This window comes from Coptis chinensis, chromosome 7, assembly GCF_015680905.1.
Source record: "Coptis chinensis isolate HL-2020 chromosome 7, ASM1568090v1, whole genome shotgun sequence".
In the NCBI taxonomy this organism is placed as follows: Eukaryota; Viridiplantae; Streptophyta; class Magnoliopsida; order Ranunculales; family Ranunculaceae; genus Coptis; species Coptis chinensis.
Genome location: NC_141462.1, coordinates 66,195,510 through 66,214,867, shown reverse-complemented (window position 1 = coordinate 66,214,867; position 19,358 = coordinate 66,195,510). Strand labels below are relative to the sequence as shown.

General features: G+C 36.5%; 1 protein-coding gene across 10 annotated transcripts; it reads right to left on the bottom strand.

The window, feature by feature from the left end:
• Positions 1-4,477: 4,477 nt before the first annotated feature.
• On the bottom strand, positions 4,478-10,539 carry LOC147488450 (serine/threonine-protein kinase prp4-like). 10 transcript variants are annotated; one of them, XM_086571593.1, is made up of 13 exons: positions 10,387-10,528; positions 9,923-9,998; positions 9,772-9,855; positions 9,573-9,630; positions 9,383-9,487; positions 8,039-8,111; positions 7,836-7,949; positions 7,574-7,765; positions 5,746-6,649; positions 5,538-5,652; positions 5,245-5,408; positions 4,907-4,943; positions 4,478-4,801 (listed from the first exon to the last, which is right to left on the bottom strand). In XM_086571593.1, exons 9-13 carry the CDS (start codon positions 5,896-5,898, stop codon positions 4,752-4,754), a joined length of 519 nt encoding a protein of 172 aa, XP_086427719.1. In that variant the 5' UTR covers positions 5,899-6,649; positions 7,574-7,765; positions 7,836-7,949; positions 8,039-8,111; positions 9,383-9,487; positions 9,573-9,630; positions 9,772-9,855; positions 9,923-9,998; positions 10,387-10,528; the 3' UTR covers positions 4,478-4,751. The 10 variants fall into 10 exon arrangements, with proteins under 10 accessions (XP_086427719.1, XP_086427716.1, XP_086427717.1 ...); XM_086571590.1 differs by having other exon boundaries at positions 9,383-9,463; XM_086571591.1 differs by lacking the exon at positions 8,039-8,111.
• Between the last annotated feature and the right edge of the window lie 8,819 nt (positions 10,540-19,358).

The window sequence follows — 19,358 nt, the reverse complement described above, 5'->3', positions numbered from 1 at the left end:
GAATACAGAATAATCAAGTCGAAACCTAAATTAATATATGCATAATAATCAATCATCTACGAATAAACATATATACAATGAGTAATACTATGAAATGCACTAGCAGGCCCGTTTATGAAACTTTGGAATAGCATCCTTAAGTAGGTCCTCACATAAATGTCAAGACCATAACATTCTGATTTTTCCACTCAAGTTTTGCTACTCCAGTGCGCAGTGGGCACACTTTACCCTACAATCTCAATGACACACAAGGAAGCCGAAGTCGATCAAACACATCTATTCCTAATTAAGTTTAGGTGTTGCGGGGATTAGGAGATGGTTTAAGAGTGAAGGAAATAGATACTCAAAAAGAACCAGTCTGAGATAATAGAGTCTTCGTATTATGTAACTAGAGAAAACCTTGTTCTTTACTTTTGCTTCTATACTTTTGTTCCATCCTTAGCCATTTTTTCTTTTTCTTTGGCTTTTGACTCATTTGATTATGTTTTTGGAGTTCTATCTTTTTATTTTCTTTTATTTATTTATTTTTATTTGGATGGAAACTTTCTTTTCTTATTTGAAACGACTAACAAATTCTTGATTTCAATGGTTTTTCCCTTTTCTATTATTCATCTCTATTCTCATACTCGTTCTAAAATGGGTAGGTTATTTTTTTATTTTGTTTTGTTTTTGTAAAAGGATAAAGGATTTGTGGCTTATGAAAGGCTAAAGAAAGGCTCAGAGGGGTGACTAGTGGAAAATAATTCATAGGTTTGAATTTTTGGCTATATCGATCCAAAGAGGGCCTAAATTCTCGCTTTTGATATGGTATAGTGATCAAGAGAGTGGACGTATGATTTATCTATCTGGATTTTACTTCTCCCTTGTGTCATTTCTCAATTGTTTCACTCATATAAGGCTTTAGGCTATATTCTCACAGGATTTATAGAATAAGTACTCTAGCCTAGATTTCAGAAACTTACTGCCAAACAATCATAGATACTCATGCAATATATTTATAGAAAGATGTAAAGATTATTATCTACATATTAACCTAAGTTTCTAAAAACTATTCTAATGCAAAAGCTACGTGAGACTTCTAGATTATTAAGAGCATAGAGAAAGAAAACAATACCAATATTCCTAAGTGTATATCATAACTGTTTATTTATATTTTTGAAATTTTTAAATTTTTACTAGAAAACAAGTGCATATTGTACATATCTATATCTTAATAGATGCCTTAATTACACGTGTTTCTATGCCACCCCCAAACAAGAAGCATGCTTTGTCCTCAAAGTATTGAAATAAAAAGGGTAGAAAAATACCATAGAAACGTGTGAAATTTTGGAGCATCTGCAAAACAGAGTTAAAACATACTAATATAGATAAAGAAAAACAGATGCAACTTTATTTGAGTTCCACCCGTTATGGGGTTACAAAGAATGAAATTGCTTGGGACATAAGCAGACACTAAACTGAAACTAAAAACTTACCTTATATCCCGCGTTTAAACATCATCCTCATCCTCTTCATAGGACCAAGGCTCTTTTGCGTCCTGCTACGCTATAATAACTTGCCAAGCCTTTTGCCGTGTGTCATTAACTCGTGCTAACCTGTCGAGTGTTACTCGGTCTGATGGGGTGTAAGGAGCAACCAAATGAGGTTGCACCTGCCATCCTAGCCAAGTCATAACTCGAAATGAACGAACCACGCAATTGGTGGGTCTCATGACTTCAACCCTTTTCTAATCAGTGAACTGGGTACAGAATTCAGGTAAACAACCGCACATGATGCAACAAACCAAAACAGGCATAAGAAGATACTTATGCCGCATGCTATGGGCTCTCTTAATACTAGCCACTAAAACTCTAGGAATGTCATATAGGCGATGTCCCTCAGCTAAAGCAAGGAAAACGTCACCAGCGGTACTATTTGCAGAAGTAAACTGCCACTCCCCTAAAATATTCATCAGGATGAATAACATGGTGGTGCCTACATTCAGGGATAGGCTACCAATTGATATGTTATATTGCCCTTGGTCCATTATACGAAATACCCCTCCCCTATAATACTCGTGGAAATATGCATAGTCATAGAGGTATGCATTATCAGTCATATATCCCCACGTGTGTGTAGGATTAGGCAAAGACAATCCCGAAACCAAAGCTAACAAATTCTTACTGAATTCCATTGTCGTGTCATTAATTGCAAGGGAAAATTTTTGTTCTCCATCATGGTTACAATAGAAATTAATATTATTGTAGAAATATGAGTCGTCATCACTTACCAGTAGATGCCTCCATCCTAACTGCAAGATCCTGTCGCGGAACCAACCTCTATAGGTTTTGCTTCCCAACAAGTCTTCGAAAGACTGCTAAGGTATGACTATAGGAGATGTCATCACAAAACTACTATCTAGAAAAGCTGCAAACGATCCTGGAACAACCCACAAATAATTGGAATTTTTCATGCCTACAAAGGTCAGGGTGCGGGTGGCGCTCAAATTTAGCCTTGGATGCGGCTCATTTCGAGTGTAAATGGAGTAATAAGTGTCGGTAGGCTAGAGGCACTCACAATTTATCTTGGGAGGGCACGGGTCGCGCTCCATGTGTTATGAGTAGGGTGAAGTGAAAAATAAAAGGAAAAATTAGAGGTTTAAGGTGAAAGATGAAAGTGAGATGTGTGGGTTTTGTGTGGAGAATGAAGGAAGTTTATATAGGGTTTTAGTTTCTAAAACGAATCGACAAGTTGCCAAAAAGCTTTAAGGCAATTGCCGGAAACAAAATATTTCCAAAACCGAAAATGGAAACAACCCATATTCCTTATTCCAAAACAAACCTAATATCTTTTAGGTTGAATTTAGAATAACAACTTCCTAACTCATTGAAATTTCATCCTACCACAATATCTAATCATAGCCATGCCAATATCGGCAACATTTCCAACACTCATTGCAAAATTACTTCTAAATTTGTGGATTATAGAAAAACAATGCTAAAAGAAATAATACCACCCCAAACAATTTGGGAAGGTGGGATTAATGTTAAAATTATCGCATACGTAGAAAAGAACCACATTAAATTAAAATCGAAATTCAAAATACAATTAACTGTCGAACTCAAATTTAACTACTGAATTTAACAACTGAACATCCGAACTAATAAAAAACAATAAAAAATAACATCAAAACAACAAATTTTCCTAAACAACTAGCCACGCGATGAAGATGGACCCTGAGACGAAGAAGGGCCAGAGTCAGTCGTCCTTCTTCGATGACGCTCATGCCTCACAGACGCCTCCTCAGAAGAAGAACCCCCGAGGTGGCAAGTGTTCTAGCATTTCTACTCGGAACTTGCACTGTACCTCCATAAATGCTTTCATCTCTTCCCAACGCTCATCCTCACGCTGGGCACGAGTCTCATAATTCTGATGTATGGTAGTCTGCTGAGTCCGGAGATCTTCACAAATAGTATTAAGAGAATTCATGCCACGATGAAGCACTGACATGCATTCTACATCAGAAGTACACTTCTCCAAGGCATCGGCCTCAAAACATCCCATGTCCTCCTCCTCATCATCACTACACCATAACAAACTATTTGCAAAGGCAAAAAAGAGTTGTAAATAATTTTTGCAACGCTTTTTAAGCGTTGCAAATATGGAGTGGGTAAAGTGTTGGAAATATTTGCAACGGTTAATAAGTGTTGCAAATAGAAATTTCAAATGGTTATTAACCGTTGCAGAGTGACAATTACTAACAATTAAAAAGCGTTACAAACCAAATTTTCCAACGGTTATTAACCGTTGCAAAGTGACAATTACTAATGGTTAAAAAGCGTTGCGTAGTTTGATTTGTAATGATTATTGATGAATGGTTTAATTTTTTTTGCTTTGCAATGGTTTACAACTGTTACTAGTGTGTTGATATGGTATATATGGTTTACAACCGTTTACAACACTTTTTATACAACGTTTTATACAATATCCCCCACCGGACCCTTCAAGATGTTTTAAGGGCTAATATTTTGTAGATAAGATGTTCTCACCATAGATATGATCTCCACAAAAAATTGGGTCCTTTGAACATTTCTAAGTTTGCCATAAAAAAGTTACAAAATTGATATTTCTGAACCGTTGATAAAAATTCATAGGTTGAGAACAATATTTCTCATGATTAGGAATTTTCAAATGAGCTGAATTTTTGTAGAGATATGGTGTGGAGATCATATCTACAATGAATCAAGACTTAATTCATATTTTTAAGGGGTATTATATAAAACGTTGTATAAAAAGTGTTGTAAACGGAATCTACCCCTATATATATATATATTTCCTGCCCTAAACACCCTGAACGTGCAAAAATGACAAGTTGCAAATAGAAACAAATATATGAACTTATCCATTTTTCCTTTTCATGAACCTACACAAATGTCAATAACCGTCATTTTCCAACCAAAATATATTAAAAAATAATAATAATAAACAATTAAACAAATTGAACTTGAAACAATTCTGATTATAAAAGAATAAAAATTACATCCTTTCTCTAATAAGGAAATGAGTAACAATATATTCAATTGATCTTACGACAAATGATAATTCATATACAATCAAAACCTAACTAATTCTAAAAATATTTAGAACTGAACCGTATTTTTGTTCGCACTTTGTCTTCATGAAATGAAAGATAAATAATACAAACTAGAAAAATTCGTCACTGAACAAGTATACAACTCTTGGGCAAAAGTTCTGTCTTCATTCTTCCGCCATTATAAAATCATGTGAACTTCTCCAAGTGCTACAATGTTGATCCCCAAATCTATCACAGTTCAACACCGAAGCATAAGAACTTATTTAGCATGCCAAATACAAACACTGATGCAATGAAGACATTTAACTACGAAAAAAGTAAGTGTATGTTTACCTTGGTTGATAAAGATTTTGAAGGATCCTTTAGTAGACTAAATGATGAAATAAAAAATTTAGTCATCAAGTCTAAATGACTAAATAACAATAAAAAAGCATGTTTTTCACTCATCAAGTCTAGAGAATATGCTATAACCGGTCCGGACAGTGTGATTCATGAGCGAAATTAATGTTTAAAGCTTAAACCAACCAACCAACTCTTACTCGATTCCAACAAGCGGATAGTGCTTGGCATTAAAAAAACTGCCACTTAAACTCTCTACAAGATATGCTATCCTAAAAGCTCCAAAGAACACAAAGGCAACTTACCAAACTTCATGCCACAAAGAAACTGACCTTTCGGAGCATCTTCTTTGGAAAAGGACCCTTTAACTCCATATGGAGACGAAGCATGTCATTGTTTGATGACCCGGGAAATAAGACCTTCCCTGAATAGAGCTCATATAGACAGCAACCAACAGACCAAATATCCATGGGATGATCATAAGTCAAGTCAAGTACTGTGGTAACAAAAACACAAGTACGAGCTGATTTAATTAAAAATTAAGCACACAAGGCTGAGCAGTGAAAATCAATTCAAGTAAGACATTTATTTTCTAAAGATGTAAACAAAAAAGAGTGGGACATACTTATTTCAGGGGCAGTATAATATTGGCTCACGAGATAGGGTGTTATCTCATTCTTTCCAGCAAACATAGCATTTCGAAAGTCACAAAGTTTCAGCACATTTTTTGCCTCGTTAACCTGTTTAAATAAAAAAATAGTGAGAAGCCAGTGCAAAATTTGCAACAATATGCAAGCACCTATGAAACAATACAAAGAAAGGTGAAAGTCTACCAGCATATTGTCCGACTTTATATCATAGTGCAGAACACCACAGTTTCTAAGATGCTTCAATGCAATAAAAAGCTGCTTTGCATATGCCCTCACAGCAGTCAGCTTAAGGCCAATATTACGACCAAACTTTTTGAGAACCTTACGAAGATTCATATGAAGAGATAAATAATGACCAGAAGGGGATAAATAATGAAAATAAAATGAGGAATGCAGAGAGAGAGAGAGAGAGAGGAATCCGGCCTTGTACCTTTATGTTAGCACAGAAGTTAATTTTTATGTGACCAGAAGGGGATAAATAATGAAAATAAAATGAGGAATACAGAGAGAGAGAGAGGTAACTCACATAGTGTCATTATTACGGATAATCTTTATTGCTACTTCTTCAGGTTCACCCTTCCCGACCCTAAGATCTTTTGCATGAACTACAGTCAATAACCTCATATCTGCCATCAAGTACTTCTCCAAATCGATAGCTTGTGAGTACATATTGTAAATACCCCCATCAAGGAAAGATGATCAGAAGAAACTTACAACAATGCACAAGAAAAGGCAAAATGCACAAAATAATCATGAGGCTCTAATCAATCAATGCAAAAAGCAGTGAAGAGAAGTCACTTGAGAAATTGAGACAAACTCTGTGAACTATGCCACAAAGTAGAAGAAGACAGCAAAGAAGGAGCTCTTATGAAGCGAGCGTGTCCTTTTCTAGTTCAACCTAATAACAAATTTACTCTCTTGAACTCATTTATAGCAACATCTGAGGCAACTTCTCTATCCATTTCAGTTTCCACAGAAGTATTTGGGTGGTCTTGCAGTACTATCAAGTTGTCTGTACCCTGGTGTGTTGGTGATGTTGCTTCTTCGATTGTGTTTTCTTCCATGTTACTTGTAAATGCATCTTTTTCTGAAGCCATTGTAAGATCCACAGTCATGGTTGTTGCAACAGTATGAAAACACAAAAATAGAAGATTTACTTATAAAAGAATATTAACAACTTGAAGTATAACATATTAACATGCATTATAGAAAAAGACAAGTGAAATAATGAGTTATGTTTAAAATAATGAGCTATTTCAAACTTTTGAACACAGTTGATCAATGATATATCCACTTTTAGCTGCAACGTGCTCATTGAGAATGAGATTTTAGAAGTCAATGGTTGAATATGAAACTATTCCATCAGATCATGGTACACTTGATTTTACATTTGGGTTTCAAACTTAAAAAGCAAATCAAGTGGTTCTTTGTTTTTAATACATAGTTGACTTTTGAAGTTGTTAACAGTATTAGAGTTTCTTGTTTTCTGTTTTTCTTCTTTCCATGGGGCCATTTTATTAGAGCATACCAATCAACAAGTCCATATAACCCAACACAAATAGCTGCAAAAACAAGAAGATGGGCCTCAAACTGTAACAAACTCACATCTCAAACACCTCTGATGTGCTTAAATGCTACAATATAGTAAGTAATGATCAACCATTATTTATATATTGCTGAAAGAACTTATCCACTCAGAACAAGTAAGCTCCTAGTCCTAAATGATTCATTTTTAATGCCTTTTATAAATAGCCATCCAAATGATGAGTTGGAGTCCAGTACTATGAGTTGTACATTTATAAGCTTAGGACAAAGATATGAAAATCATATCGGTTATATTGTTGATTTAGTATCCACATGAGACAATTTGGAGTTAAACATATTAATTTGGTGACTGGATAGCAAAGTGATCATCCTTTTTTCTCTTCAAATTTCAAACACATTAACAAATAGCCAAAGTACAATACATGCACCATATAAGTAGTTAACAATCCAAGTAACAAACACTTACAGTAGTTGGCAATGTGCTATTAAAAATCCCAGATATAGCTTCCGGAGTCGACAAATCAACACCTCCCCAAACCAGTGAACCAATTCCTTCTTCATTAACTAACTGTTCTCCTAGCAAGTACACCATATTAGGCTTTAATGATTCCATAACTTGCCTGAACTCATCAATTGTCGGATTAATCAATGTCTGAACCTGTAACCACACATTACAATACTTAATCAATAATAAGAAACTAAAACTAAAACAAAAGCAAAATTAGTACCTCTAAACAACCCGAAGAAGTCAACTCGGGAAAAGGGTATCTCTTTACATCCTCTTGTTTGTCTTTAAGCCTATCATCTGCTTGCTTCAGCTGGTTAAGAGGTCCAAGTAGCATCTGCACATATATTAGTCAGTACTGAGTCCTATTGATGGAAATGTAACTTTTAAACTGAATAAAACAGGAAGAAAGGAAGCAGCACACACACTTTAGTGGTCTCCAGCTTAACAGCCGAGAGGTTGCTTTTGCATATAGTAGGAAAGGTACCAATCTTACAACCTATGAGATATGCAACAGTTGGGTCTTGAGAGTGAGTTACTAAGCACGTTTTGAGACCAGCATTTGCATAAAACTAGGCATCATATAATGAAAGAAAAAGACAAACTCGTTAAGAATTAAAATTCTCATTTGATGATCCAGATGGATGAATTTAGTTAATTTGATTGCCAAAGTCTTACTTCCCAGTCTTGCTTTGTGTTTTATCAATAAAGAAGTAGCCTACCTCAACACACCAGACTTGACATTGGTTTTTTGGATTAACGTAAAACTTCTCATATTAAAGGCATAACATGGGAAAACACAAGAAACTAGTGTCCATGTAAATATCCTAAAGCAGTGTCCATATCAACTGAATGATATTGTACTTCTAATACGAGCATAGTAATGGCAACGCTATCGCATACTCGTGTCCAAACTCTTTGAGTCTGACAACACTACATTCTCGGTAGACCACCATGATGATACCTCATCAAAGATAACATGTGGCGAGACGTATGCTGTATTGGTGGTGGGATCAACACATCTCCACCCTTTCTTCTGCTCATTGTACCTAGTACAGAAGAGTCGTATGGGAGTTTTTGTGAAAGTGTGGAGAGGTTTTTGGGTTGCAAATGTTTATAGTAATACTTCAAATATCAAGCACTGTGAATTGGCCTTCAGGAGCAATCTTAAAACTCAAATTGAGAGCGCTCATGAGATATGTCTTCCTTTTTCCGATAAGAGAAATACCTTGAATTAAGATATATCTGGAAAATATGAGACGGATTTCTGACCCTTTAAAAAGTTTAGCTAATGCATTTTCAGACCAGGTCCTAGGTATCAGCACTTGTAGAAACCAAAAAGTGACGCCAGATTCTAAGATGTGACAAACCACACTAGATAATATATGAGTCCCAATCACCTGAAATGTCACGACAAAAAGGATGTTTCGATACCTGAATCACTACTATATCATTTGGAAAGAAAAAATTCATTGTACCAAACTCGTTAATTCTCTTAGAACCTTATGATTAAATAACTCTCTTTAGACCTGACTTTTGAGCACAGCTACGACAAGGAAACAACATATTCTCTATGAGAATTAGCATTCTTATTCTCCTATCCTATTTATCTATACCACATGACATATAACAATAACCCTGAAAACTTTACCATACACTAACAAATCCAAAGTAGTTACAAACACTTAACACAATGCAATAAACCCTACCACTAAAAACAACAAATGCAACTAACATAACAAGTAAATTAGTTTAAGCTCAAAATCTAACCAGATAAATGGCTTAACACCGCAAGAAAGCAACCTTCTTTCCCGTTTCGTCACGAAGAACATGAGCAGCTCTTTTAAACTCCTTACAATTAAAAAAAGTTTTAGCCTGTTATAGATTTGTAGGGAGGTAATCTCTGCTCAAAATATGAGAAATTATCCTTGCATCCTAAGCTTCTAGTCAAGATGCTAACCTTTCATAATTAGTTGCTTCAGACTTCGTTCTTACGACAATTTGTCTCCCATCAGCTGCTAATCCAGCCACAGACAGCATAGGCAAATCAATTAAATAGTAAAATGTATGATAGTAGACTAAACTTTCCTTACAAAGAAACAAGTAACAACAGTTATAATAAATAGACGACTGTGAATTACTAGTTAGTTTGAACATACCATGCCAGAATGGCGATGAACGGAGTGAATTCTCCGATTAGAACCAGGTAACATCATCTAAGAAGCAATGAGCTTCTCCACACCCTAGAGAAAATGAATTAATAATAAAAAGACTTTATTTAGAAAAATAAAAGAAGAAAGTTCCACTGACCATAACAATCCCATCTTTGCATTTGATTCCAATAACAAGTTCCACTGTTGTCGATGGCTTTGGAAGCGTATTCGATCTGAAACACGCGCCCATCAGGGGAAAATGTTATGACCGATAAAATGTAAACTGGCAAAGGTTCAAGTTTATAAATAATGTAAAACAAAAGATTAATTAGTAAAGGTGAAACCCTAGTCCATCAATCATTCAAATACTATAGAAATCATTCACTACAATAAAAGACAGATTTTTTTTAATCGATTAAAAACAAATCACAATTTCAACAAAACAAAAAGTTAATCCCAGAATCAAAATCGACGGTTTTCTGGTGGTGGGCGATAACCTAAAAATCAAAATCCCAAACCGGAACCTAAAACCGAAATTAAAGCTTTGAAATTTAATATGAGGAAAAAAAAGAAATCAAAGCTTTGAACTTTATTTGGTTTTTTCTGTGGTAAAAGACTAACCTCAATTCGGTACTGGGGGAGGGTTGAGAGAAAAGAAGGGAGTGGAAGAGAGAGGGTAGCGGCAGCGAGAGGGAGAGGAAAGAAGAGAGGTTATGTTTTATGTTTCGACGAAATAATGAGCACGATTTTTCGTTTCCCTCTTTCGCACAAAATTTCAAGTTTCTAACACTTTTACCCTAAGGTTTGCTTAATTTGAAAGCGTTAGAAATTAATTCTTGAAATTTCTCCGAATTAAAACAACACTTATCAACATTCGCAATGCTTATATAACATAGGCAACTTACGAACGCTAAAATAGTGTTGCAAAGCAAAAAAGGTGCGTGTTGCAAATAACCTATTATGGTGTAGTGCATCTGAACTAACAACCCTATCAGCCAGCAACCTCCAAGTCTTCTGGATACATTGCGTGTAAATACTTGCATTTGAATGCGAGTTCAGCATAATCCGATTAGATTTTGCAGTAGCACTCAAACTCATCATGATATTTGTTATCAACACAGGGAGAGGTGCAATACTCTTCCCAACTCCTCTAATCATATTTATCAAAAACTCGAGGATACATAATTCATACTTCCTCTCCTGGAGTATCCATAGAACTTGAAGACAATTCAGACTGATGTCACTGACTTTCTCCTTTCCAATGACATTCCTACCAATCCACTGAGCTACAGCCAACTGGTTGGTTAGCAGAGACGACTGATGAACACAATGCGAACTCGCATTGTAGTTTCCCTCCAAAACCGTCTCTTTCATCAAAGGCTTGATCCCACCAATTTGGGATTCCTGCATTGTGGCTACTAGATTGCGTCCTTCCTCTATGCCGAAAATATGAGCCAACAAATTTCTATCAACTTTTCTCCTTATTTTATTCACCTTCACAAAATTTTTATTACCATCCAACTCCCCGTCTTATAGAATTTTTAGACCAAATCGTTGTCATAAAAGTCATCTGTCGAATACCACAACTTCATCTAATCCCTACGAATCATCTCGTCACTGTAAAACGGTGCAAAGTGGTCGGCAGTAAAAGCTTGTTCCGGCAAAATTCTCCGTCTTTGCGCCATTGAAGTTTTTGGAACGATTTGTGGAATGAAGCCAGTGTAGGGCAAGAGTTTGAAACAAACTCACTAAAAATTTGGGAGGTGGTGCGGTGGTGGCGGTGGTGGTTCAATTTTTTTTTTATAGTTTGGCAATTTTTTTTTGTATTTTCGGTGGTGCAAAATGTTGGAAATGGTGGTGGAGATGTTGTGGAGAAGATTTGGAGTGGGTGAAACTATTTTGGCGTGGTGGTGTTTTTTTTTTTTTTTTAAATTTTGGTCTAGGGTTTAAAATCGTTAATGGCAGAAGTGAGAAGATGAAGAAGAAGAACGCGATGCGTTCTTGGGTTGTACTGTTGACTTGGGCCCAAGCCCAATCAAATTTGGAAATGCCCATTTTTGTCCCTATGCGTGCAAAAATTAAAATTGGAATTCTCGACTCGTTACCGGTCTGATTTTTGCGAATGAGATATGGAAACGATCAGGAGAGAATTTCCAATCCAATGATCCATAAAACATGCTACTCTAACCATGGGTGACATATAGTAAGATAGAAAATGCCTCGTAGTGCGTGCGTTTTGTAAGTTATGCGATCGAATGACATTTAAATTCATAGATAATGTCAACCTGAATCAAAGTATGATTAAACGGCATAAGCAACACAAATGAAAAGTTTATCAATCACGGATGGAAAGACCGACACCCCACCCTCAAATAAATTTTAGACAATAGAGTTTAGAAAATTTGTTTTAAACGTGGGTCTTTGAAAGTCAGATTCCCAAGACTTACTAGATTACTATTTTTATGATTTTAAATTTTTTTTACATTTAATGCATGATATTTACTATAAAAAAACGAAAAGCAATAAAGACATAATTCACACCATAGAGGAATATGACTTAAAAACTGAGAAAACATGCAAGAGTGAAAAACATGAATTATATTAAACGTGGACTTAGGATCCGGTACTTACATCCACACACTCCATAGGGAGGGTCCGGTTACCTGAATGGTGCACTAACCAATATATGGACCACCAAGCAACAAAGGTTAGTCCTCATAGACAGGGTCCTGTAAAAGGACTTCCTCCACATGAGGGGACATTAGCTCGTGAAAATGTTTTAACCGTTGGCCATTGACTTGAAAGGTACTGTTGTCCTTGGGATTTACCAGAAAAGGGGTGACCTCAGTAACCAGAAAAGGACTAGACCAACGGATTTTTAATTTCCCTGGAAAAATATGTAGACGGGAGTTGTAAAGCAAGACCTTTTGACCTACCATAGACTCTTTGCACAAGATTTGCTTATCATGAACACGTTTCATGTTAGCTTTATAATCCTTCGTGAGATCATAAGAATTGTTACAGATTTCTTCAAGCTCATTTGATTGCAACTTGCGTTTTACACCTGCCTCATCAAAATTGAAGTTAAGGCTTTTTTATAGCCCATATAGTACGATGCTCCAATTCAACGGGCAAATGACAAGGTTTCCCAAATACAAGTCTCCTATAGGAGTTTTAAAAGCAGTCTTATACGCCCATAAGGAATCAGTTAGATGCTTCGACCAATCTTTCCTATCAGGATTTACAGTTGTTTCTAAGATTTTTTTGATTTCCCAATTAAAACTTCTACTTGATCGCTAGTTTGTGGATGATAAGGAGTTGCTACTTTATGTGTAACTCCATACTTTTTTACTAGAGATGCAACAACTCTGTTGCAAAAATATGTTCCACCATCATTAATGATAGCTTTAGGAATGCCAAATCGACAGAAAATGTATTCCTTAACAAAAAACACAACTGTCTTATGGTCATTGCTACGGCAAGCCATGACCTCTATCCATTTAGACATGTAGTCCACGACAACTAGCATATATATAAAGCCGTGGGAAACAGGAAAAAGACCTATAAAATCAATGCCCCATACGTCAAAAATTTCTACCACCATGATTGGGTTTAATGGCATCATATTACGCTTCGTGATTCGCCCAAGTTGTTGGCAATGAACACACGTCTTGCAATGCACTTGGGCATCTTTAAAAAGAGTAGGCCAATAAAACCCACATTGAAGAATTTTAGCAATTTGTTTTCATACCACTAAAATGGCCACCACACTCTTTGTAATGGCAGAATGATAGAACCTCATTATATTCCCACTGGGGAATATAACGACGAATAATCTGATCCGTACAATACTTAAAAAGGTAGGGCTCATCCCAGTAGTATAACTTAACTCTGGCCAAGAACTTCTTACGTTCATTTCTTGATCAGTCATCATGAATAATATCAGACGCTAAATAATTCACAATGTCAGCATACCATGGTGCAGAAAAAATAGCATACATATGCTCATCAGGAAAAGAGTCCGGTATGGACTCAGAATCACTTTCATCATCATTTGTTAGTCTAGATAAGTGGTCGGCAATTACATTTTCGACCCCTCGTTTGTCCTTTATTTCTAATGTGAACTCTTGCAGGTGAAGAATCCATCGGCTTAATCTCTGCTTAGCATCCTTCTTTGCGAGAAGGTACCTAAGGGTTGCATGGTCAGTGTAAACTAGAGTCTTAGAACCAACTAAATAAGGATGAAACTTATCTAAAACATAAACGACACCTAAAAATTCTTTTTCAGTAGTTGTATAATTCCTTTGAGCATCGTTTAAAGTTTTACTAGCAAAATAAATAACAGTGGACTTATTATCTAGTTTCTGTCCAAAGACAGCACCAACAGCATAATCACTAGCATCATATATGAGTTCGAAAGGTTTAGAGCAATCGAGAGGCTGTATAATGGGTGCAGAGGTTAAGGCAGCTTTTAAAGTTTCAAAAGCCTGTTTACAGATAAAATTAAAATCAAAGATGGCATCATTTAAAAGCAGGTTAGTTAAAGGCCTAGCTATTTTTGAAAAATCTTTGATAAAATGCCTATAAAAACCTGCATGGCCTAGAAAGGCTCTAATATCACGGATAGTCCGTGGTATAGATAGAGATGCTATCTTATCTAGTTTGGCCTTATTTACTTCAATGCCATCACTAGATATAATGTGCCCTATCACTATTCCTTTTTTCACCATGAAATAACATTTTTCCCAATTTAAAACCAGACTCTTCTATTCACACCGTGTCAAAACTTTAGATAGGTTAGACAGCCAGTCAGTGAAAGAGTCTCCATAGATAGAAAAGTCATCCATGAAGCGTTCTACCATGTCACTAAATATATGAAGCAAACACCGCTGGAAGGTACCAGGAGCGTTACAAAGGCCAAAAGGCATTCGTTTATAGGCATATGTTCCAAACGGACATGTGAAGGTAGTCTTTTCTTGGTCATCAATATCAATAATAATCTGAAAATAGCCAGAGTAGCCATCCAAAAAACAATAAAAAGCATGACCAGCTAGACATTCAAGCATCTGATCTATAAAGGGTAAAGGAAAATGATCCTTTCGTGTCATGGCATTTAAACGTCTGTAATCGATATAGATTCTCCATTTCATAAGACCATGCGTTGAAACATATTCACCCTTGGCATTACGTACCATGGTAATCTCTGATTTCTTAGGAACTACATGAATGGGACTTACCCATTCACTATCAGAGATTGGGTATATGATACCCGCATCGAGTAACAGTAAGACTTCTTCCCTAACCACCTCTTTCATGGAGGGGTTCAAGCGACGCTGAGGTTCATGAGAAGTCTTTGCGTTATCCTCCAAATGGATACGATGAGTGCAAACATTAGGGTCAATTCCCTTAATGTCGGATAGGGACCAACCAATCGCAGAACGATGTTCCCTAATTACCCTAATCAAACGTGCTTCTTCATCCTTAGATAACAGAGAAGATATAATTATCGGATAACTACCATCCATATCTAGTTGAATATACTTTAACTCAGAAGGAAGAGGTTTAAGCACCGGGGTGGAAGGAATGTCGATAAATGCTTTTGGAGGGTCCTCATCTTGAGTAGTGAAAACTTGCTTAGGCAACAAGTCTTCAAACTCAGTAGATGGAGCAACAGAAGGGTCTACAATAGGTGTAGACTCGAAGATGGTGTTGACTTCCTCTAAGTAGGAGTCATCAGCGAAATCTGAACTAAACTTCCAAAAGAAAAGAATTTTTGCATCTAGTTTTTGGGAAACGTGTTATTAAAATAGTCTTGAGCTAAACTCTCGATCATGCAAACCTCCCCATCTACAGACAAATCTGGTAATTGTTTTATAATTTTAAAAAACATTTACCTCAACAGAAAGATAGCAAAAAGACAAGGACATCGAACCATCGCGGTAATTTATAAGTGCGTTGGCAGTTGCCAAGAAAGGACGCCCTAAGATGATCAGAACAGAGTCGTTAACGACTTCCATGTCGAGGATAACAAAATCAGCAAGATAGTAGAAATCCTGAACCTTAACAAGCACGTTTTCAACCACACCCTTAGGATACTTAATAGACCGATCAGCTAATTGCAACGTCATTTTAGTAGGTTGCATATCTTGTAGACCTATTTGTTTATAGAGATAATATGGGAGTAAGTTAACACTTGCCCCGTGTCTAATAAAGCGACGCCGTCGCCGGTGGGAATCTCTAAGGTGCATTATGCGATGGGGCGACCGGGGGTCCTTGTACTTAACGATTCTATTATATTCGGTTAAAGTTGGAAACTGTTCAGTTAGAAAAGCGTCTTTAGGAATATTTGTCTTACGCCTAGTAGTGCACAACTCTTTGAGAAACTTAGCATTGTGAGGTAACTTTTTAATCAATTCGAGAAAATGTAGGTTTATCGTTAGATTTTTAAAAACCTCCCTAATTTCGTCAAAGTTTGTATCCTTGTTTAATATTGCTAATCTCTAAGGAAACGGTGGTTTCTCTCTATATTTCACGTATGGATCAACAAGATGTCTAACCTTGGCTTTCTGTTTGTTAGGTTACGGTTTAACTGGTACCTCTACTGGGGTAAGATCTTCAGTTATTATGTCGGTATCTAGTACAATATCTGGTGTAGGGACTATTGGTGGGGTAACTATAGGCATAGTTACGTTGTTATCAACCACTCTGCCAGAACGGAGAGTGGTGATGACATTTAGCTCACCTACGTTTGCATTTTCCTTACTACTATTACCGTTTACCTCAAAGGCTGTGTTTGTTGTTTTAGGATTAGGTATCGCTTGACCTGGAAACACACCTTGGGTTGTACTTTATCTTGTGCTAACTGCTGTAAGGAAAGTTGGATGGCTTGTAAAATCTGTTGTTGGGTTTGCATAAAGGCATCAAAACGATCCAGTTGTGGAGGTGTGTTAGCTATAGGTTGTGTGACAGGAGTTATGTCACGTTGATTATTAATGGGTGGGTTGTGATAGTTATTATTTACTGGAACGATACCTCTATTAGCATTATAATAATTATTGTTATAATTATTATAATTACCATGACCTTATCCTTGACCTTGTCCTTGTCGTGGTGGAGCTTGGTTGTAATGGTTTGCTGGCCTAACATTTTGATTATTAAACCCTAGAGGTGTTACTTGTTGATTATTTCTCCAACTGAAGTTGGGATGTTGTCTCCAAGGGGCGTTAGGAATAGGATAACTATTAATTGAGCAAACGTTATCTTGTTGTGATGTTTGTTGTTCATAAGCGAGAGGACAATATGAGTCGGGATGCTCAGGACTCAAACAGAAATTACATGGATTGGAGTTGACATTCATGATGGGGATAGGCTTTTGTTGAACAGAAATAGCCTCTACCTTTTTAGTGAGAGATTTGATTAAAGATTTTAGTTCAGGATCGGGTTTAATCTCAAACATACCGGCGGCCTTAACTGTTGTAGAAGAACTAGCGGAGCGGGAGATATCGTCACTACCCCCCAGTTATTATTACTCTTTGTTCGATCTTCTTAAAATTTATAAGCCTCTGAGGCTCCTTTACTGAGGAAACTACCTGCATTCATTATGTCAAGGACTTCTTTATGGTGGTGCAAAAGTCTTTTGAAAAAGGCACGAACTAACGTGTCTTTCACGAGGTTATGGTGTGGACACTCTATAAGAAAATCGGTAAAACGATTCCAAGCCTCTGAAAATGATTCATGAGGATTCTGTCGAAAGAAATGAATCTTGGAAAGCATTTCATCTGTTTTAAGTGGTGGGTAAAAATGTTCCATAAATAGTTGAACAACTTTAGCCCATGAGTCCATAGAATTAGGCGCTTGGGCAGTTAACCAAGATGCCGCCTTATCGGCTAAGGTGAAAGGAAACACCCTCAGTTTAATTTGTTCAGCACGAATCGTATGTTAGTGGAATGTGGTAAGGACTTGTTTAATCCTACGCATATGTTGATAAGGTTTTTCATGGTCTAACCCATGAAAAACATGTAACAAATTAAATATACTTGGGGGGATTCGGAAATCCCCCACTGGGTCTGCAAGAACGATGCAAGATTTTGGGCTATCATTCAAGGCTTTGTAAAAGTCAGAGAGAGGAGACTCTCTTTCTTCAGCCATTATTTTAGGTGTAGTGTGTGGTATATTAGCTAGAGGTGTAGTAAGTGGTATACTAGAAAGACGTGTTTGTTGATGTTGTCGGTTGATTACGTTAGGAGTTTTTCTTCTACCTAACCTTAATCTCATGCAAGGCTAAGACCAATCTTAACTAAACACGACAACACTCAAAACAATCCTGATATGCTAGTATAAACCTTTAATAGGAGATGCGAGGAGTGGAAGAAAGAAGTACCTGAATGCCTCCTTGCTTCGCTTATGAATAACGTCTTGTATCACGCTGCTTCTCGGTGTGTGTAACAAGTTAGAAACACTGAATAACTTGAAGTAATGGAAGTTTGAACTAACCAGTGAAAATCGGGCTTTTCCGGAAGAGGGCGCAAGTCGCGCTCGGAATTAGCCTAGGTAGGGAGCGGGTCGCGCTCAGGCTTGTTCTATGCGCTTTAGCGCGGGGGGCGCTCGAACTTAGCTTTGGTAGAACGCGGGTCGCGTTCAAGTCTAATTCGAGTTCCAGGCACTTTAGCGCTAGGGGCGCTCGAAGTTAGCCTTGTATGGGAGCGGGTCGCGCTCAGGCTTGTTCTTTGAAATTTTTTTAGTTTCTGAACCAAACAATCACTGTTAGAAACAAACAAGGGTGGGTGGGTTTAATGGGAGTTTTGGGAAGACTAACAATACTAATTTAAACAATTCTAAACGGAACTAAGATGGCAGCGGCGCCATTTGATAAAAGTAAAACGATAGTTTTATATACGAATAAGTAACGAGACTCAAACGTAAGTAAAACTGAAACTGATTTATGCTTAGCTATCAAAGTTTTCTGCTCTCGATGCTATTGTAATATAGTTGGAATAAAAGATTTGTTCCACTCCTAGTTCTTTAGAATTCTAAGTTAACTACAATTATCCGTCTATCAAAATCAATGAGAGTAACGACAGAAATATACTACGATGGGAAACTACTAATCAATATGCGAATAACGAAATGACGGAATTCAAATACTAACTTGACAATAGAGAATGAATTAGGGGAATTCGATTCCACCTTGATTCAACTTAATCAACTAACAAAGAAATGTCGTAATCCAATTTTCAATGCTTTCGCATAACAAACTGGTATTTATAAACCCTAGTTATTCATGGCAATCTCTACCAAATAATAACTAGCATGTAAAGCAATCAAACCCATTCTCATGGTGAACTAATAATTTCTAGAATTGAATTGATTATCACGATGATTTCTAAGCTAACAAAAATCAAGTTTTCATCAAGACTTCCTCAAACCCTCTAATGGAGGTTTTAGCCTTGAGTCATTGAACTATCATTTCTATATGAATTTAAGCAAGACATGATATACATATTATAAATTTACTATATTGATCTAATAAAAAATTCAAAACTAAATTAACAACTAAGAAATGATTAATAACTAAATGATAGAAATTAGATCTA